The sequence below is a fragment of the Peromyscus eremicus genome, chromosome 9 (assembly GCF_949786415.1).
Source record: "Peromyscus eremicus chromosome 9, PerEre_H2_v1, whole genome shotgun sequence".
NCBI classification, from domain to species: Eukaryota; Metazoa; Chordata; class Mammalia; order Rodentia; family Cricetidae; genus Peromyscus; species Peromyscus eremicus.
The window spans coordinates 49,016,064-49,039,083 of NC_081425.1; the positions used below are offsets into that span (position 1 = coordinate 49,016,064).

General features: G+C 36.5%; 1 protein-coding gene across 3 annotated transcripts in view; it reads left to right on the forward strand.

Moving 5' to 3' along the window:
* The window catches only part of Rb1 (RB transcriptional corepressor 1), a 138,233-nt gene that overhangs the window by 22,755 nt on the left and 92,458 nt on the right, over positions 1-23,020 (forward strand). For all 3 annotated transcript variants that reach the window (XM_059273344.1, XM_059273339.1, XM_059273341.1), the window contains exons 3-6: positions 9,459-9,574; positions 12,646-12,765; positions 19,665-19,703; positions 20,827-20,894. In XM_059273344.1, the coding sequence (XP_059129327.1) occupies positions 9,459-9,574; positions 12,646-12,765; positions 19,665-19,703; positions 20,827-20,894 (343 nt within the window). The remainder of the gene's footprint in view (positions 1-9,458; positions 9,575-12,645; positions 12,766-19,664; positions 19,704-20,826; positions 20,895-23,020) is intronic.

Genomic DNA, 23,020 nt, shown 5'->3' on the forward strand with positions numbered 1-23,020 from the left:
TTGTATTACTTCCCTCATGTTGATTTGATATATACTTTATTAGCTGCTTTATTGTGTATAACTTCACATTTTGGATGTTCATATATAAAGTGTGTGTGTAAAGAGAGATAGTATCCTTTGCTGGTATGGAACTCATTATGTAGACCAGGCTGGGTATGAACTCACAGAAATCAAGGATTAAAGTCATGTGCCATCACACAATGCTTAATTGTATTTTTTTTAATTATTACTTTGGATTTCATTTGTTGTTCCTTGTTGAGATATAGCAAGCCAGTTAGGTTTTGTGCACTAACCATGTTTCCTGTTCCTTATTATAACTTTAGTAGATTGCATAGTATATTTATTCTTTTGGGATTTCTGTATAAATGATCAAATAATTTTAGACAAAGGCATTTTTGTTTCTTCTCAATCTGAACAACTTTTTATTTTTCCTTTTTGTTTTATCGCGCTATTCAGGGCTTCCTGTTTGATGTCATCGGGTGATGAAGATAGCATTGGTATTGTGTTTCTGTCCTCTCATCAATAAATATGATATTAGCTACAGATTTTCTGTGAACACATTTTTTCCTTTTATTGAAAATAGATTTTTTTTCCTCTTATAATTTATTCTGATTAGGGTTTCCTCTCCCTCTACTCCTCCCAGATCCTCTCCACCTTTCCTCCTATCCAGACCCACCCCTTTCTGTCTCTCATTAGAAAACAAAACAAACAGGCTTCTAAGGGATAATAATAAAATAAAACAAAAACTAATACATCAGAATTGGGCAAAATATACAAACAGAAGGAAAAGAGCACAAAAGAAGGTATAAGGAACAAAGACCTATTAATCACTCACTCAGGAATCCCATAAAAACATTGAACTGGAAGCCATAATACACACACACACACACACACACACACACACACACACACACACTTATTTATAAAGGACCTATAGGGTAAAAAGAGAAAAAATAAAATGAAATTTAAAAAAAAGGTTAAAAAAAGAAAGAAGCAGCCCTGGCAGGACATTATGAGACAAGGAACCTCCAAGGACAATGCTGAGTTTGTTTTCTGTTGTCCATCTACTGCTGGGCATGCAGCCTACCCTTAAGAGGAGTTTGTTTCCCCAGTGAGACTTTTGGAAGAAACTAAATTTTTATTTTCAAGTCGTTATCAATTGGAGATTGTGTCTGGGTTAGGATGGGGGCATGTGTCCACTTCTTCTTTTAACTCTAGGGCTCCATCTTTTTTGGGGGAAATAGCCCAAGAAAAGGCACAAGAATCAGAGACCTCACTCGTTCATTCATGCAGAAATTCCATAAAAATACAAAATTGGAAGCCATAATATATACACAGAGGACTTGGTGCAGACCTATGCAGACTCTGTGCATGCTGCCTAATTCTCTTGTTATTCTTAAGAGCTTTGCCATGTTGATCTGGAGGGCCCTTTTTCTTGGTCCTCCATCCCATCTGGCTCTTACACTCTTTCTGCCTTCTCTTCTGTGGGGTTCCCTGAGATCTGAGGGGAGGGATTTAATGGGGATATCAAATTTAGGGCAGAGTGTTCCAAGGTCTCTCACTCTGTATTTGTGGGTCTGGCTGTGGGTCTCTGTATTTGTTCCTATCTGCTGTAGGAGGAAGCCTCTTAGATGATGGCTTTGCAAGACACCTATCTATGACTATAACAGAATGTCATTAGGGATCATTGTATTGCTATGCTCTTTTAGTAGAACAGTGGTGTTTGATTTTACCCTAGGTCCCTGGGCTATCGAATCTCAGGTTCTTGTCATTCAAGAGCTTTTGGATATAGGTCCTGGAGTGGGTCTTCAGTCTAAGCAGGTATTGGTTGGTGACTCCCACAGACTTTGTGTCACCGCTGCACTAGCGTATCTTGCAGGCGGGACACCATTGTAGGGCAAAGGGTTTGTGGCTGGGTTGGTGTTTAAGCATCTCCTTTGGTAGTGTGCAGAGTCCCTGCTTTACCAAATATGCTAGAATGTAAGGATGAAGGCTTTATATAGGCACCAGCTTCACTTGCTGTGTTCAGTGAGTTGTATAGGTGTTGTTCTCAGCAATGGGTCCTTGATATCAGTTTGTTAAGAGCAACCTACAGTTTTGGCAACAGTCTGGGTTGTTTGCAGGTTCCCATGGGACCCCTTTGGCCATCAGCCTAATTAAATATAACTCAGTCTTGATACTGGAAGTTTGATTTGATGACAAGGAATGTCCAGTTGGGGTTCTGTCTTCTCTGTTATTTGGCAATTTCATTTTGATCACCTTCTTATGTATATATTTTATGAAGCTTCTACTGTATTAGGTTTCCACACTACCCCTCAATGCTCCTTAATTTTAGCTGTCTCTCTCTCTATTCCTTCCTTCATTCCCTCTACATTTGATCTTCCTATTCGTGTCCCATCCCTGTAACTATTCTGTTTTCTTTTCCTAGGGAGATCTTTCTGTGTCTCCTCTAGTCCCTTTTTCTACACCTGATCTCTGTGATTCCATGGATTGTAGCTTGATTATTGTTGACTTAACAGCTGATATTCTGTGGATATTCTTTATTAAACTGAGGAAGTACCTCTCAATTTGTAGTTTGCTGGATATTTTTAAAATCACTAATGAATATTAGAAGCTAAACTCTAGGTCAGTTATGTTCCCTGTATAAAAAATGAGACCTGTGATGTCATTTCTTTGTGTGAATTATTTAGCTGGTGCTACTAATTTGCTGTCAGCATGTGGATGGAACCTGAAGAAACCAGGGTAGAATCAACAGACTTTTTGGGTGATTCTCTTGCTACTTGCTTCTCTGATCATGTTAAGGAAAAATAAGAAAGAAAATCTGAAAGCTACTACATCTTATATTAAGGCATAGACACCTTAAAACTTAAAACTATGTGCATTTCGTGCTGTTTTTGTGCTAGGTAGTGCCCTACACTCTAGAGGGTGCAGTAGGAAAGTAGAATTTCTCTGCCTTCAAGATACTTATACATTTCTTTGAGATAGAAGAAAATGAACAAGCAAGTCAGTCACAGTCCAGGGAGGAGCTTAGATCAGCCGACACTGAGTTCTGTATTCAGTCTTTAAGGAAGGAATCTTGGTTGTTCATCTTTTGGGCATAGGGCCAGTAAGCCTGAACTTGCCAGGTTCATGATTTTCTGGGAGTAGAGTTAACTGTCTCCTTAAATGTATTATGTAATAAAATGGTTGACTACCCCAGCATGTCTTGTCAAACTGTGATTGAGTCAGGCAGTTTAGCTCTTACCTTTCTTTGTGACTCTGCCACTCCTGCATCATCTGTGCACATCCAAGAATGTCCTTAATACTGACTGCTGCCTAGCTGGGTGGTGGTGGCTCACAACTTTAATCCCAGTACTTGGGAGGCAGGCAGGCAGATCTCTGTGAGTTCAAAGCCAGCCTGGTCTACAAAGTGAGTTCCAGGACAGGCTCCAAAGCTACACAGAGAAACCCTGTCTCGAAAAAACAAAAACAAAAACAAAAACAAACAAACAAACCAACAAAAACCCTGACTGCTGCCAGCTCAGCCTGTGCAAGTAGGATGAGGTTTCCTGACATGTTAGTATCTTATTTCTTTTGTTCACATATAAAACCTAGGTGAAGAAGAAATCCAAGCACCGAAGAAAGTAGCTCTTCTGTTTCAAGTCTTTCTATAGCACACTTAATACATAGCTCAGCCTTACTGTTTTGACTGCAGTTAACATGTTTCAACTCGCTAGTTTTCTTCCTTCATATTTCAAAAATATAGGCTAATGAGAATACTATTCATTTTTATTCAATTTTGTTTATTGTGTGTGTGAAGGGGCACGTGTGTCGTGACATGAGTGTGGAGGTTAGAGGACTACTTCCAAGAGTAAGTTCTCTTTCTACCATATGAGTTCCGAGGATAAAGCTCAGATGGTCAGTCTTGGGCATGAGCATTTACCCGCTGGGAATCTCATTGTCCCAAGAAGCTTTTTTTTTTTTCTTTTTTTTTTAACCGTGTGAAATTCCAATCATTTTCACAGATTTATGTTCTGATAGCTTAAGTTGTAATTTTCTCATAATTTAGTTTTTTTTCAAGATACTTATCATCACCACTTGGTGGAGCTCTTTTATAAGCTAGAATATTGTCAAAAAAAAAAAAAAAAGCTCAAATAAATTATCACTAATTTGGGGTTGTCATTAGGGTGGTTCAAATGAACACAACTAAATGATAGTGTAATAGATAGCCATGTGAAGTGTTGGTTGTATATTTTGATTTAAAGTGTTAATATATAATTGAAGTTCTGATGTTTTCACAATTTTTGTCACATATTTCTGATTTTTCTATGCTGCTTTTCATAAATTTAGCAGTTTTTATTGCTGCATCTCCTATTTTGCAGTTATGTTAATTAAGAAGATATATTGGGGATTAATGAAGAAAATGAAAACTGCTTATGATTGTAGTAGCTCTAGAGATAAGAACCCATTTTAGAGATACTGAATTACTTTTCTTTTTTGTTGTTACATAATTAGAATAAAGAAATGTAAATAGTTTTGTAGTTTATCTTCCCACATAACCATTGTATCTTGGGCATTTTTCCATGTGCTTATACTATTCTTTGAGAATGTCTAAGGATTTTGTATGAACCCATAATACAGCTCTAGTATTATTTAGCCATTCATTTTAAGATATTTAGGTGTTTGCCACTGTTTGGGGTATGTAAGTAGCTATTAGAACATCTGTTACAAGGATCTTGCCCCAGCTCTGTAGTTATTTTCTATTATATACATATATGTGTGTGTATATATATATATATACATATATATTTATATATATGGTTATAGTCTATTTTTACTGGATGAATCCTTAGCTGTACAATGGAAGGCTTCTAAGGATCTTGACACATATAAACAGCATATCATTCTGTTGACACTATTCTAAGATTTAGCATGTTCAGAATCTGGTTTTTGAAAGGTACTTTTTAATAAAATTTTTGCAAAGTGTTTATCCATTTTCTTCCACAAATTTTACCTTTTTGTGTATGGTTGTTTTGGCTGAGAAGTGATTTTTTTTTGTTTTAATAATTTGTAAAGTGCTATTCAGAGCTCCCTTTTCATAATTTTAAGTGTTTCTTTTTAAAATTATGTGTACTTGTGTGTATGTGCTCATGAAGCTGGAGGTCACAGGGATCAGATCATGGGTATGAGCCACCTGATGTGGGTGCTGGGAACCTATCTTGAATTTTCTGCCAGGGTGGTGTATGCTGTGGACCACTCAGACATCCTTCCATCCCTCTTTTTATAATTTTCAAGAAAAAAATTATTTGTGAGTTTTTGACAGTAAGGTTTATTGAATTATAACAAAACAAAACAACAACAACAAAAAACCCAGACTAGTTTTAGACTTAGGTTGTAAGTTGGATTGGAAATAAGGCCTGGAGCTTAACAGAGCCACCATGCTGGGAAGTAGAGTGAGACAAGGCGCTCTGTTTGGAGAGGATGGTGGTGCTGTGGGAGGGGTGCTTATTAAAAGAAGGGTGGGAACTGGCCCTGGAGTTAACACTGCGAAGCTGTGAGGCAGAAAGGAGCAGGCGGATGTTAGAGCACTTCAGAAGCTAAGGAGAAAGGCTCACAGAAGCAGGCTGGAGGAAAAAATTAGATGAGTGTGACTCTTCAGCCATATCATTAAAATGTAAATTCAGATTATGAGTTAAAAGTATAGCACTCTTGGTGTAATTGACAGAAAAATCAAACTCACCTAAAAATGTCCAGAATCTTTAAAGCTACAATAGTCTTGACATTGTAGTATTGGTGACAATATAAGTAGTAGGTAGATCAGTGGAATAGAATAGAGAATTTGGAAATAGACCACAAATTTATTGTCAGTTCGTTTTCTAGAGAGGTGCAAAAGTAATTCAATACAGGGAGGCTATTCCTTTCAACAAATGAAGCTGGAGCAACTGGATATCTAGTTGTAAAAAATTCATTTCCAGGGTCTGAGAGATGGCACAGTGCATGAAGGTGCTTGTTGCCAAGCTTGACAGCCTGAGTTGGATCCTTGGAACTCACATGGTGGAAGGAGAGGACCAACTTCTGCCAAGTTGTCCTCCAACCTTCACAAGCATGATGTGGATCACCAATAAATATGAGTTAAAAGAATTCATTTTCTATCTTTTAATATTTATAAAAACTAGTTCAAATGAGTCCTAGACCTAAAATTCTATAGAGTATGACATACAAGAAATCATTGTGAAACTATGTTACAGAAAACTTTCATAGATAATCACTAAAATTATGAGCCATAAAAGAAAAAACAACAACAAATTGAGTTAAACCAAATTTTAAAGCTACTACTCTTTGAAATACATCATTTAAGAAAATGAAAGGCTGGGGAGATGAGTCAGTGGACAAAATGCTTGCTATATAAGCATGAAGACCTGACTTAGATTACCAGCACTCAAGCAAAGAGCTGTAACTCCAGTCCTGGGGCAAGGGCAGCAGCAGAGACAGGTTAGTTGTTGGTGGGGGGGTCCCCTCACTAGCCAATCTAGCTGTAGCAGTAAAGTTAAGGTCCAATAAGAACCCTGTCCTAAAAGATAGTGGAGAGCAATTGAGTAAGATAGCCAAAGTTGACCTCTAGCTTACACACACACACACATACACACAGGAAAGAAAGAGGGGGGAGAGGGGGAGGGAGAGGGAGAAGGAGAGGGAGAGGGAGGGAGGGATAAAGGAAGGGAGGAAGGAAGGAAGAAAGGAAGGAAGGAAGGAAGAAAAGAAAAGAAAAAGAAAATGCAAAGTGGCTACAGGCTATAGTTCAGTGGTAGGGCTATATTCTAATACAATTTGAGGTGCTTAGGGCTGGGGATGTAGCTCAGTGTTAGAAAAGCTTGTTTGCCTAGTATGTGTGATGTTTGGGTTTTAATCCCCAGCGTCACACAAAAGCTTTATTTCTGGTGTTTAAAAACAGTGAGTAAGCAATATAATAAATTTTAGCAGTTTTAGTTACTAAGAATGTAAGAGTTTTCTTAGAAAAGACTATAGTGGCTATAGGCAGGTATACTGAGGACAGTTATGTTCAACAGAGGTAGGTGGCTGAAAGCAAAGAAGCAAACAGGAATTATGATAGGTAAGTATAAAAATTCTAAAAGTGTGGATTAGGGCTTTACTTATCGTAGAAGCAAACAACTTCCATATCTTAGTAGTTTTTAAGAAAATAACCTTTTTAAGGAGTATAGGCAACGAGGAGGACACCAGTAGACATGCTCACATGGAAGGGAGAAAGCTCACAGGACCCCAGCCCTTCATAAAAACCTGCAGGCGTCTGAGGAATGCCGAGACAGGAGAAATAGTCTTCCCCAGGGAGGGGCACACCAATTGTTATCCTGTACCAAATGGTCAGCCCTGAATATGTACTTACAAGTAACATATAGATTGAGTAGGTTGTATTTATGTGTTTAGGAATACAACACACACACACACACACACACACACACACACACACACACACACCAACAACAACAATGAAAAAGAGGCCATGATTTGAGAGGACGGGTAGGGATACATGGGAGGGGTTGGAGGGAAGAAAGGGAAGCGGGAATGATGTAATTACAGTATAATCTCAGAAAATAAAAAAAATTAAAAACATAGGCAAAAGTTGATGTTTTATTTGCTGAGAATATATCACTGTCATTGTAATGGGTGAATCAATATTCAGTTTCAGTAGTGGAAATATGTAACATAGTTTCTGAATCAAATTTATTGAGTTAGTTTTCTTACATTAAACAATATCAGTTTAAGTACATAGTTCAAAAAGTTGATAGATATATTTACCCATATAATTTCCAAGGATTAGAACTTTCTGGTCACAAAAGGGTTCTCTTACCATCTTTATAGTCATTCCCCAGCACATCCCCTTGTCCCTGGGTAGCTGCTGATCTAGTTTCTGACATTAATGATGAGTTTTTATCTTTTCTGGAACTGTGTATGGAAGAATATGCTACTATTTTGAGTCTAGCTGTTTCTTTTTTGGTGACTTTTTCTCAATATAATGATTTTGACTTACCTGTTTGCTACATTTATTAGTACTTTCCCTCTTGTTAGATAGCATCTGTTGCATACTTCTATTACAGTTTGTTTATAGAGTTTCCTGTGGTTATTTCTTTTTTTTTTTTTTTTTTAAATTTATTTATTATGTATACAGAAGAGGGCGCCAGATCTCATTACAGATGGTTGTGAGCCACCATGTGGGTGCTGGGAATTGAACTCAGGACCTCTGGAAGAGCAGTCAGTGCTCTTAATCTCTGAGCCATCTCTCCAGCCCTCCTGTGGTTATTTCTATTTGGGTCTATTGCTATTGTATTTGGTTCGCTTCTAGTTTGGGACTACATTTATTAGTAGTGTTTTAATTTCTTCTGGGCACAAATATTGGGAGTAGAATTGCTAAGTGATGTAGAAAGTATATATTTAGGTTTACAGAAACAGGCCAAACTTGTTTTTCAAAATAGTCATACCATTTTCAGTTTATTATTGGCATTCACTTGTCTTCTTATACTTCTTCCTTACTAACCATTAATATTGTAATTCTTTTTAAATTTCAGTTACTCTTATGGAGCTATAGCTATATTTAAAAGTATTTATATTAGAAGGAAAGGTTTATAGTTGGATAATGGTAAATTATCTATTATCTATAATTATTTGATAGTCCGATACTCTCATTCCTCAGCTGGTACATGAAAATTCAGATGTGTAAAGTGTCTTACATCTGTCCTCTCAGCAAGTAGTTCTGCCTGCTCATTAGACCATTAGATAGTCTGACACTTCATTTTATCTTAATACAATCCAGATTTTACCTACAAGATACATACATTTAGAAGGTGGCATATACTGTTGAGGGGAAAGGATGATACTGAAAACATAGTCTACTTACAGTGTTAGCCATTTCTCATTAGTTACTAAGTGTATGCTGGACACTATGCCCAAGGCTTTAAACATAGTCTCATTTAATTCTTATTAAGTGAGATTTGCATTCAATCCATTGTGCAGGTGGATTATTTAAGAAATTGCACAAAGCCGGTAAATGCTTGAATGAACAAAAGGAAATAAAAACCGATAAATTAGAGCAAAAGAAGTGTACCCTGATAAGTAAGACAGCTTTTTTTCCTCTGGAAAAAAAATTTTAAAATTATAAAATTATAGAATCTTTTAATGTGGCTTTAATAATATTGGGCTACTAAGAAACTGTTTCAGAGAACTTACTGACTTTGAGTTTCCCAAAGTGGTTTAACTTTTTAATCCTCCTTGTAATTTTTTTGCATTATAATTTAAATTTTGAGTGTTTGTTATATTAATATGAAGTGAAATATTTTCAAGTATATGCCATTATAAGAATTTAAAAATACATTTTTATGTTTGATGAGGAAAATCATATGTAATTCAGCTTTAACATGGTATCCAGTGTGTGAATGACTTAATAAAATGAACCTTTTTATTCCTAGGAAGGATATATTCAAAAGAAGAAGGAGCTCTGGGGCATCTGTATCTTTGTTGCAGCAGTTGACCTAGATGAGATGCCATTCACTTTTACTGAGCTACAGAAGACCATAGAAACCAGGTAAAAACTCTGTCATAAAAGTTCTGCCATTTAAAAAGTGCTTTTAAAGTTTTAGTACACTTTAAGAAGTTGGTGGAAATGCTATAATTAAATTAAACATAACAGATTCAGGACAAATAGTGAATTGCCATTCTCTGATAGGGTTGGTTAAAGTTTAGTTTTGTTTTTTTTTTTTTTGAAGAATTTATTATTTTTTCTTTTATGTTTTGCCTGCATGTAAGTGCACCGTGTGCAGTGCCTGAAGAGAGCAGCAGTTCCTTTGGAACTGGAATTATGGGTGGTGTGAGTCATCATGTGAGCACTAGGAACTGAACCCTTGTCCCCTGGTGTTCATGTGCACCTGCACATACTACCCATATAAAGACATGCACACACACACACACACACACACACACACACACACCCCTAATTAGAAGTAAAAAAATATATAAATCTTTTAAAAAGTAGTGAGTCTATCTTAAATAATTTATTTAACTTGAAGATTTTTAGCATAGTAGATGTTTTAATTATGTACATTTAAAAACTGCTATATATTCAGTATTGATTATAACACTTGACCCAGAAATTCCTTAGCACATGTTTTTTTTTTTAATCTTTAAAAGTATATTAATTTGTTCTCAACTAATTAGCAGATTTTGTATTAAATGAACTTGCAGGACTTCTGTTATTTCCTTTGTAGTATATTTACAAAACACAGCAGTAAGTAATTTTACCAGATTGGTAAATAAATGTATTTCTTCTTAAGTGAGATAATCTATAATGAAATATAATTGGCATTTTAGTTAAATTAAGTAGATTTAATTACTACATTTTATAGCACTTTTCTTACTACCTTTAAATAAAGTATGCAAAGAAAGGCTTTGTACAAATACATAAATACATACATGTATATCTAAAAAGTGTATAAATAGCATAAAGAGTTCACAAGAGTCAATGCCTATAACACCACAGGCACTAAACTCCTCTCTGCCGTCCCTTAAATTACCCTTAGAAAAAGACAACTTTGTTATAACAGGTTTCCATGGTGTTCAATACCTCTCAGGACAGGTATTGTTGTACTCCTATAAACATTGGACTGCTCTAAGGTTGATTTCTTTTTTTTCTGGGTTCTATACGTTTTCTCAATATACTTCTTTTTTTCTTCTGACCATATGCAGCATAAGTAAATGTAAACAAAGGACCTCATGGAGAAGATTATTCATTCATTCTTTGACCCAAGCCCTCTATTTTTTTTTTTTTTTTTTTTTTTTTTTTTTTGGTTTTTCGAGACAGGGTTTCTCTGTGTAGCTTTGCGCCTCTCTTGGAACTCACTTGGTAGCCCAGGCTGGCCTCGAACTCACAGAGATCCACCTGGCTCTGCCTCCCGAGTGCTGGGATTAAAGGCGTGCGCCACCACCGCCTGGCTCCAAGCCCTCTATTTTAACTTTAGCATTTCTTACTAGCTTTCTAAACTGCTAAGATGAAATTTCAAAGCAGTTTTTTCTAGTGAGCATCTTGGTATGTATTGTCTTCTGCCATTCCTGCTTCCTTATTTCCTTTCCACATAGCTTATCAACACTGCCTCATCCCCTCTGTGTCATGTCATGAAAACTTTTAATTCCCTCTGTCAAGTGTTCTTTGCCTTCTGCTGATGAGCTCAGCCTTTTTTGTTTGTTTGGTTTGAGGTGTAACTTCGTATTGTCCAGGTGGGTCTCAAACTCCTCGACCTAATTGATCTACCTTAGATTCCTCAGTGCTAGGACTGTAGACATGTGCTGTCTTACCTGCTGTAGCTGAGGATGTTTCTGGTTGTTGGACAGTCTATAACAGTTCTAGTGACTACTCTTTGGTTCACTTAGCTGCTTTGGTATAATCTCATATACAAAGTTAATTAGAAATTAATGTATGAAGTCAGGCATAATGGTGCATGGCAGGCTGATCGCTGAGTTCAAGACCAGATTGGTCTACATAGTGTGTTCCAGGTCAGTCAGGGATATGTAGTGAGATCTTATGTCAGGAGTAGTAAGAAGAGGAGATGATAATTGATGTATGAGTTGTATCTGATAACTTCTGTCTTTACTGCCCTAATGAAAGGATGTATATATTGAAGATTAGTTTTTATAAAAAACAATAATGAATGAGTAGAAGTCATTTAACAATTTAAATTTTTAGCCAGCTTTTCTTTTTCTTTCTCCAAATATTCAGTCTTGAAGCTTTTGGTAAGGCAAAGGAAATGCCAAGTGGTGCAGAAAAGGTATCAGAGCAAGGTGAGGTAGACATTCACATGGGGGGGCATCTACATGGGCAGAGCAACCTGACGTGGGGTGGGCAGCCTGCCATGAGCTGTCTGGTCTGCAGTGACAGAGACCAAGCAGGGTGTCGTGGGCAGCTAGTTTGAGAGGGGTCGTACGAGGGAGATGTGGGAAGGGGTGGAAGCGGTGCACAGTGTTAGTCTGTCCTGGTTGGGAGTAGAAGGCTTGTTCAAAGAATAAGTAAATAAGAGCAGAGGTTTTGAATATGACAATGGGGACACTAAAGTGAACTGTATGGTTTTCTGTTGGGGCTGAATTGATGGGAACTTATTTTAAAAACATACAGATACAGGTGACTGTTTAGTAATGGGTACAGTGTGTCTCATAAATGTGAAAGACTGTATTTTAAATGTTTTCTTTGTACAAGTAGTAAATGTTTGAAGAGATAGATATGCTTACTTACCTTCATTATGCAGTGCTTACATGTATGAAAACATCACATGGTGCTCCCCTAAAATGTTCAATTTTTGGACTTTTATGCATCAGTTAAAAAGAAATTTAATTTAAAACCCATACACATATATTTAGAAACAAATATACATACTTTCTATGACCCTGCTTTTCTTGTTTTCTTAACTTTAAGTAGACATAGTCAGGGGTAGGTAGATGTTGGGGCATGGGTTACTTCTGGTAAAATGCAAAAACAAATGCAACCCTTCCAAAGGACACACAGTGATTTAGTGTAGAGCAGGTAATCTTCTGAATTGAAATATATCTGCTTTGAAAATGAAATAAGAAATTTTGATAGCTACTCATGCATTATTTTTCTATTCTTTATAGTGTCTATAAATTCTTTGACTTACTAAAAGAAATTGATACCAGTACCAAAGTTGATAATGCTGTGTCAAGACTATTGAAGAAGTACAATGTGTTATGTGCACTCTACAGCAAATTAGAACGGTAAGATAAAGTTTTATTAGGCTTACACCTTTGTTTTTTGTTTTTCATTTTTATAACCAAATTTTTCACATCACTGTTCAGTTAGATTTAATCTGAGAACTGTTAGGTATTTAATAAAAGTATTAAGTATTATCTCATAGCCTTATCCCTTTTTGCTATTATTTTTATTAATTCTTAGGTAATTTATTTATTCATAAACATTCAGAACACTTGCCCCAAATTAACTGTTTTTACCAGCCTTTCCTGTCATTTGCTTCGTCAGACTGTGAGCTTGCTTCCCATCTTGTCTAGTAGAACTTGTAGTTCTGAGTAGTGATCTAAATTTTAACTTCTTTCAGTTTAGAAAGAAGTCATATTGTCAATGGAAGGTGTGTGACCTATGTTACTAAGTTGTGGGGTCTGTGCTCCAGCTGGTAGTCGGGAAGACTCCACCAGCACTATTCAACTGGAAAATCATGACTAAACTTTGCTTGTATTTTTTAAAATGTATTTTTCATACCAATTATAGTTTTCTAACCCCAGTATTATAGTCCTTAATATGACATATCTGTTACTGTTTGTTTTGGAGCTCACTACATTTGAGCAAGAACATATGAAAAGGTAATGTTTAAGCTCAATAAGTAACTTTGTAATAGGACGATAAAAAGAAAGGAGTAAAGTGGAAGCTGGGTATGGTGGCACACACCTTTATTCTCAGCACTCAGGAGGCAGAGGCAGGCGGATCTCTGTGAGTTTGAGACTACTGTTGTCTACGTAGTAAGTTGCAGGACAGCCAGGGCTACATAAAGAGATTCTGTCTCAAAAATATAAAGGGGGGTCCTTGATGTTTTGGGGTGAATGAGGTTGAGGGCAGCTAGAAAGAGGTATCTTCACAGAGGCATGTAACTATTTTCTTTGCCTCTGCTTTTTAATTGATGTGTTACTAAAACTAGGGAGTTGTGATGATGGAAGTGAAAAAAAAAATGGAGGAAAAAGGCTCCAAAAGTTGGGCTTGAGGTTGTTCTCCTCTTTTTCCTCTTCCTCCTCTCTTTTGACGTAGGGTCTCATATATATCAGTCTCACCTTAAACATATGGATCTAAGCTACATCCCCAGCATATCCCCATTTTACTTATTTTTTGAGACAGGCCATCCTAGCCTGGTCTTGAACTCATATCCTACCTCAGCCTCCTGGATACTGGGATCACAGGCATGCAATACCATTTCTAGATTTGCCCTAGAATTTTTGAAATAATGCCTTGCCTTTTCTTTACCCTACTTCCTCCCTCCCTCTTTCTTCCCTCCCTCCCTCCCTTTCTTCCTTCCTAGACAGGGTTCCTCTGTGTAGCTATGTAGCTATAGCTGGTCTGGAACTCACCATGTAGACTAGGCTGGCCTTGAACTCACAATGATATCTCTGCCTATTAAAGACTTCCTACCATGAGGCCTGGCCTTTGCTTTTTTCATGCTGTTTTTAATTGTAATGTAATGCCACTGCCCACTCCCTGCCTTTTTTTTTTTAAAGTGTAGACTCTTTTTCACAAGAAAAAAAAAAGAATTTCTTTTTAATTATTAAAAAGAAATGACAAATAAGTTGCCTAAGAAGTATGAATTGATTATAGAGTACTTGGATAGTATAGATAGTCCTAAACAAAGTGAGAATCAAGAAAATATTTCAGTGCTAGAGAGACTATCATTTTGGAATGTTTCTTTCCTTAGGCTACTGTTTTACATTAAGGATCTCATATTAATATATGTATGTGTATATTATTTATATATGTATACATAATATATATGATACACATATACTGTTTTGTTTCTTTAAAATTTAATAGTGATCTTTTAAAATTCTTTAAATGTTTCCATAACCACTTAATTCATCATCTCAGCAGTTTTCATAAGACTATGGCCCCAAATATGAAAAAGTTCAGAGATTTCTGTCATATTATTTAAATCTCTGAAAATTTGAAAAAAAACTTTACATAACCCCATTTTAAGTATTATAACTATAATCAAACGATTATACGCCAGTTTTGATGAGAACTAATGTATTTGTAGTGTTAAATACATATATTAGCATATACTATGATTGTGACAGTGCACAAGGAAAAACCAGGCCAATAGTGCATAGCATGAAATGCTTCAAAAGAAGCTTTCCAGAGTTGTAGTAGAGTTTTCCCATCCTTAATAAACAAAGTAAGCAAAAACTTCACTGAAACAATTGGTAAGAAAATTATAGTGGGCTGAAGGGTGGCTCATTGGTTAAGAATTCTTGCTGCTCTTGCAGATTATGGGTATTCTACCCCAGCATCCACTTCCGGTGACTCACAACTACCTGTAACTCCAGCTTCTGGCCTGTGCAGGGCACCTGCATAGATGTGTGTATAAACAACAGAGATACAGACACATAAACATAAATAAGAATGAATTGAATTTTTAAGAGCGAAAGAAAATTCTACACAAATCAGTACTAAAAGACAAACAAAAACAAAAACAAGACCATCAGATTATTTCTAGATCTAGAATTTGAAGGCTAGGGGTCATTTGGGGGTACTTTTTGCTATAATAATTTTATTATTTAAAAAAAGTTACTACTTTTTGCTATAATAATTTTATTTTATTTTTATTATTAAAATATAATTACATCATTTCTCCCCATTCCCTTTCCTTCCTCTGACTCTTCCCAGACCCCCCAACCCTGTGCACCTGCTTCCTTTTAAATCTGTTGCCTCATTTTCTTTGATGTTGTTACATGTATACAAAATCTGTAATTATAACCTGCTGAGTCCATTTAATGTTACTTCTATGTATATGATTTCAGGGCTAACCATTTGTTATTGGATAACCAGTTAATGGGCTCCTCCCTGGGGAAAATTACTTTCCTACTCTCAGCATTTCTTTATTGCCTGGAGTTATTTGTCTAGGGGTTGGGCCCTGTAAGATTTCTCCATCCACATTTCTACTATAATAATTTTAATTGGATAATTCCAGGTAGTTTTACTCTCTTGTCTGGCATCAGTACTCTGCTTTGGTACCAGTTTCTGTTTTCAGGTTATTTATTTATTTATTTATTATACTTTCCACTTATAAATTACAGTTGATATCCTGGGAATTGAGGGGAAAGTAGAAACGGATGTTAGAAAGGGGAATGACCTCATAAGTGATTTTTAGACTTTACAGAATAGTTTGTTTAGGTGGTTTGCCATCTTTTTCTCTAAACAGAAAATAGTGAATGATCAATAGAAATACCATTAAACCAAAAATTGTCTCTTAATTTTCATTAACAATAACTAATAATATTAAGACTACTAACATGAATTTTCTCATATATGTATTTTGAAAAGTAACTTTATGTAGTTTGGAAGGGTGGGGAGAAGAATGTTTCAGAGAATTTCTTAGATGCCAGAAAATTCAGAGGAGAAAGAAGAAAAGAATATCTCATCTGCTACATATTGAAATTTAAAAGCTTTAGAAGTTATGTAGACAATTTTGAAGTGTTCAGAATCTTCCTGGATCCTATTCCCTAAGAGCCAGTATGAACAGCAGTATTTCCAGGTTAGTCAGTGGGATCCCAGACAACAGTTTTCACAGAATTTTCTTCAAACATAACTGGAGTATGAGAGTTCATGATGACCATTGACACAAACATCAATGAACAATGAAGATTTGAATCTTCCAGATGTGCTTCATTTAGAGAATCAGCAGTCAAAGAAACCACCAATTAACTCCCAAAGCTGTCTTTTCTGTCATCCATAGCTAGCAACCTGTCCAGGGAATGGGAGCAGTAGCAGTTCCAAAGCTAGCCTTGTAACTCTGGTCCAGTTGAGATTCTTGTGACGGGGCTTCTCTGTCTTCCCTGAAGTTTGCCCTCATTATCATCTCTCTCTGTGAAGCTGGGTTTACACTCTTAAGGTTTTTTCGCCTTATTGAGTTCCTCTGAGGCACCTAGACTGGGGCTACTCAAACAAACCACTGAAGTGTGTCCATGATGAGCTCTTTACAGAAGCATGTGTGGATTCCCTTCTGCATTATGAACTACAGATGTGCCCTTGTAACAGAACACAGAAGTTCCTATCCATCCTTCTTTTCCTCTATCAAAACCAGTAGTTGAATATGTTGTCTACAAAAAAAAAAAGAAAAAAAAAAAAAGAGAGAGAGAGAGAAGCTGTAGTAGGGCTTAGTGGAGATGTAGTCACACATATCTGGATTCTAATCTAATCATGAGCATGTACTGTGTGATCTTGGATAAATGAGTTACCTAAGTTGGGTACTTTGTTTTCTAATGTCTAAATCAAGTTAATGAGAGTACCTATTAGTCAGGGTCCTTGAGAGTAACAGAACTTATAGATAGAATCTCTCTCTATATATAGAAAGGGGATTTATTAGTCAGGGTCCTTGAGAGTAACAGAACTTATAGATGGAATCTCTCTCTCTCTCTCTCTCTCTCTCTCTCTCTATATATATATATATATATATATATATATATATATATATATAAAGAGGATTTATTAGTCAGGGTCCTTGAGAGTAACAGAACTTATAGACTGAATCTCTCTATATATATAGAAAGGAGATTTATTAGCCAGGGTCCTTGAGAATAACAGAAATTATAGACTGAATCTCTATCTATACATAGAAAGGGGGTTTACTAGAAAGACTCACAGGTTGTGATCCAGTTAATCCAACAATGGCTAGCTATGAATGGAAAGTCCAAGAATTCAGTAGTTGTTCCTCCACAAGGCTGGTTTTCCGTATATACTGGAATCCTAAAGAAGTAGACTCTAATGCCAGTGAAGGAATGGGCAAGGTGAGGGCAAGCAGGTAAAGAGCAAAAGCTTCCTTTTCCCCTGTCCATATATAGGCTTCCAGCAGAAGGCATAGCCCAGATTAGATTTGGATTAAAGATCTGCAAGGTGTGTCTTCCCACCTCAAGATCTGGGTTAAAGGTGTGTTTTCCTACCTCAGAGATTCAGATTAGAAGTAGATCTTCCCATTTCAAATTAGGCAGAAATCCCTCACAGATGTGCCCTCTATTTTGAGGTTTTAGTTAATTACAGATGTAGTCAAGTTGACCACCAAAAATAGCCATCACATACCTGTTAAGTGTTTAATATATTAAATAAGGTAATACATAAATAGTGCTTTTGTTCAGTGGCTTTGTATAAACATAATAAACTTTTCATGAATATTAGCTTTCAAGTGGGAAAATGCACTATGACACAGATTGGAGGTTAGAGGGCAACTTGGAAGTGTTGGTCCTCTCCTTCTACCATTGGGTCCCATTTTCAAAATCAGGTTGTCAGGCCCAGCAGCAAGCATGTTACCAGCTGAGCTTTCTTGCAGGCCCAACGCTTTTAAAACAAGAAAAAAGACATTGTCTGGAAAGTACTGCATAATACTGTATTTTCATTCTGTATCCCCTTAGACAGTCACAAAGTACCAAGGTGATGCAAGGTGTTTAGAAGTTTGGTAGAACTGATCTGTTCGGTTCAGTTCAGCATTTTCTAAATAGGTTATACACATGTATTTGTCTCAGTTACTTTCTGTTGCTGTGATAAAATACCCCCAACAAAAACAACTTGAGGGAGAAAGGAATTATTCCCATCTACAGTTTCATAGGGCTACAATGTCTCATAGTAGGGAAGATGTGGCAGCCCCAGCAAGCATGGTGGCCAGGGCATACATAAAAGGAAGCAGAGTTTATGAACAGGAAGTGGGTCTGGGCTATTAAAGCTTCAAGGCCATCTGAGTGACTCTCAAGTGTGATCCTGTTGGGGATATTTCACATTCAAACTATAACAGTATTAAACATAAGGTCTTATGAAAGAGGTATTTTATGGAATATATTTTAAGAAACTTTATGATATGAGTTGTTTTGTCAAAAAATAAATTAACAAACGATATTGAGAATAACCATTAGTACCCTGCTATATCCATGAGCTCTGGGTTTGATTGAGTGACCCTTCCTCAAAGAATAAGATGAAAGAACAATTGAAGAAGGTTCCTGACATCAGCCTCAGGCCTCCACATATATGCACATATGTGCACCAACCCAAACATGTGTACACTACAACATGTACACATGAAAAAGAAAATTAAATGCAGTAATGATTGTGATGCTCTGTTGTAGAGTATTGTATTTAAGTAGAAAAGATGCAATACATTGTATATCTTAGCTAGGTGAAAAGGATAACCCCAGTACTGGTGATTTTGACTAAGAAAAAAAGCTAGAGATGAAGAAAAAATAGAAATGTATCAAGCAAAATGAGTGGGGACTGGAACCAGGCATACTAAGCATGTGACAAGTGTGTGTACAATACCAAAAACAGTAGCAAGATGTCCTTTGGACTGCTAAGTCTGTATGTCTGGAAGGTAGGAAGGGGTCTGATTGGTAGTGAGCTAGGACTGTGCTTTGCAGGCATTGGAAAGTTGATGAATGATTTTATACTGGGGAATGAGATAGTCTGATTTGTCCTTAAAAGGCCACCCTGGACTTCGTAAAAGGAATTTATATTTTTTATTGACCAGTTTTATGGAATCATTTAGCCCTAATGTTGCCGGCCCTGAATCAAACCAAGGTTTTCCTTTCCCATCTTACTTGTATGATTTTCTGGAGTGTGAAAATTGTGATGTCGAAGCTTCTTTATTTCAGGATGAACCATATGGATATATATGACTTACTAGTTAGTCATTAGTTACCCACTGACCTGAGATTTTTGATTTTATCATCAGTTTTGATTTAAAAGTCAGTGACAGAAGCCAGTCCTTTTGTATTAGGACACTGTGATGTGAAATGACACTTTGTGGTGGGTAAATGTATTTTACCTTTGTTTTAGAATGCTCACGATTCATGCTGCAGTAGTATTTCAGAAGTTACTTTTAAAAAGCCATAATGATAATGACATTATATATTCCTTTCAGGACATGTGAACTTATATATTTGACACAACCCAGCAGTGTGTAAGTAGTTGAAAGCATTTACTTTTCATTAAAAAACTTTTTTTTCATGACTAATCTCAGACATACTGATACTACTAGGGTTACTTTTGGGTGATAAAAACATACTACTTTATAAGTTGAGGTGATAAAAATCCTGTTTAAACTGCTCTGAAAATGCATGCCTTATATTGCAAAGGAGAACTAATTAGCTGGAAATTGATTTGGTGTTCTCTGTCACTGTTCTGGGGAAAATGCAGTCCATTTATTAAATACTGAGGATCTGTCACAGGGATTGTATTAACAAGGCTTTGCATACTGTTGTATAAGAACAAATACATTCTGCATTAGGGGGCTGGAGAGAAGGCTCTGCTTAAGAACATTCCTTCTTCCAGAGGACCCAGGCTTGATTCCCAGCATCCACACGATGGCCCACAACTGTCTGTATCTCCAGTGCTATGGCATCTCTTCTGGCCTCTGCAAGCACCTAGCATATAAGTGGTTTACAGACACACATGTAGACAAAATGCGCCTGTGCACACGCATACACACATGCACACACATGCACAAATCTCAACACACAAATCTCAATTACAAATCCTAAATTACCTTGAAAACGTCTACAACAGGCCAGAACAGTATGTCCATGTTCTTCTCTGGAAACAGATCAAGTAGTCCTGGAGATTTTTCTGCCTCATTAGAGCAGTAGCATAGAAATGCAAGTTGTGCATTTATCAATTTATATAAATCTGCTAATTCTAATGACCATTCTATGGAAAAATTCTCAAGGCAAAGTGTTGCTAAACCAAAGCCACCTTAATTCTTTTTTTTCTTTTTGCTTACATTGTTCATCTTAACTAGAAAACAAAAGCGCAAACAAGTATAAAGGTAACTAGAAACAAATTACATTAAAGTTCCTTGGGTTTTATATAATTTTAGATTAGAATAAATATTTTGGTAGGCACACCAAATGAACTGAGATAAATTGAGTTCAGGTGTAAGTTGTGCTTTTAAAGAGAGTTGCATTCCATTGTGTATTTATTTAACTCTAGTCTACAATCTAAAACAAAACAAACTACTTAAAAGTAAAGCTGAAAAACTTTGTCAGTGTCTAACTTTTTTATTGCTTTGTATTTTTTTTAACCAGGATATCTACTGAAATAAATTCTATGTTGGTGCTAAAAATTTCTTGGATCACTTTTTTGCTAGCTAAAGGTAAATATGAACATTTTTTTGCATGCTGATGTGTCAGATATAATGATTAAGTTGCTCATTTGGAATAGTATGAAAATTTTATTCAATTAATGTATCCTTCTATATTCTCTGTATGGCTTATTAACTGTAAACCATTTTTGTAGTTATGATAATAGAGACATTATTAGAAATGTTTCATTTCCTATCCTTTCCTCCTACTTTTCCTCCTAGTCCCTCCTTTCTCTTCTGTTTTCTTTACATTTTCCTTTTTAGGAGTGCTAGGGATGGAAGTCAGTGCCTAGTGATTTTAAAATTTAATAAAAGTAATCAGTGGAAATATTAAGTGTTTAGTCATCTTACATGATATTTCTTTTCTTTTCTTTCTTTTTTTCTTTTTGGTTCTTTGAGACAGGTTTCTCTGAGTAGCTTTGCGCTTTTCCTGGAACTCGCTTTGTAGACCAGGCTGGCCTCAAACTCACAGAGATCCGTCTGCCTCTGCCTCCCGAGTGCTGGGATTAAAGGCGTGCACCACCACCGCCCGGCGATATTTCTTAAAATATTTACTGTTACATTTTTATTTTTCTTTTTTAGCCTTGTATTTTGATGATGTTAATATAATGAAAAAGGAAAAATGTAGTGGTTAAATACTAGTTCCAAATTCATGGTGAATGCTCATATTTTTCTTCTTCTGACTTGGAGAAAGTAGAAACTGATGAGAGTAGTCAACAAATATGAGAATCCAGTATATTGTGCTGATGGAAAACAGCCTGAATCCCATCAGTTTTAGTTAAGGTTTTTATTACTGTGAAGAGACACCATGACCACAGCAAATCTTAAAAGGAAAACATTTAATTGGGACTGGCTTACAGTTCCAAGGTTTAGTTCATTGTCATGGCAGGAAGCATGGTGCCATGCAGGCAGACATGGTGCTGGAGAGGAGCTGAGAGTTTTACATCTGGATCCACAGGCTGCAGGAAGAGAAAGTGAGACACTGGGCCTGGCTTGAGCATCTGAAACCTCAAAGCCCACCCACCCCCTGTGACACACTTCTCCAGCAAGGCCACACCTCCAATAATACCACTTCCTATGAGTCAGTGGGGGCCATTTTCATTCAAACCATCACACCATCACAGTACCATTGGAGAAGAGGGATTTCTTTTATCCAAGTACTAACCAGGCCTTGCCCTGCTTAGCAGCTGAGATCAGATGAGATCGGGCATGTTCAGGGTGTTACGGCCATAGATAGGAAGAGGGAATTCTACAGCAGTGTACATTAATCTACGTGGAAAAATCATGATAATAATCTCTCGGCACATCCTCCTCCCTCTCCTCACTTTATAATTAATACATTCTATTGTTTTCATTTCATTATCAAAGACTATAACATCTATTCATCTGTAATTATAGTTTCTACATGCCTTTAGTCTCAGTTCAGTATTTAAATGCATTGTGTGACCATTATCACTACTTTATTATAGCTTCTCTGTTTCTGAGTTCTTGATTTTGATCCATTTCTTAGCTAGTTGGATTGTGTCATCAAGGATTTAAAATTGTCTTGTACATTTGTTTACTTATTGTATGTGTATGCCTCAGGCTTGGTGACAAGCACTTTCACCTGCTGAGCCATCTCTCCAGCCATAGAATTTAAAAAACTAGGCCCTTTGATGTCATAGTCCATATGTTTGACATGTTGATGGAGAATGTCCACAGTATTTATACTTGAAAGACAGCTTGACTGTGTATCCTGTTCTTGAGTCATTTTGTCCCTTAAGGCAATATTTCCTAGTTTTGAATGTTGATTTTGAGAAATCTGAGGCTCGCTTAATTTCCTCCTGTCATTTAGTTGCTGAATACTTAGTGAGTTCTTTTTTAAACGTGAGGTTTAGGTCTGAAGAGATAGCTCAATAACTAAAGCGCTTGCAGCAGAGCCTGGTTTCATTCCACATGGCAGCTCACAATCTGTCACTCCAGTGCCAGTGCGTGTGTTACCCTCCTCTGGCCTTCACAGCACCAGGCATGGAGGCAGGCAGATGCTCACATGCAGAAAATAATAGAAAATGAAACTTAACTGAGAGGTTTAATACCTTTACTAGGATATCTATTGATTTGTATCATTCTGCATTCATTTGTGTTGCAATACCTTTAAA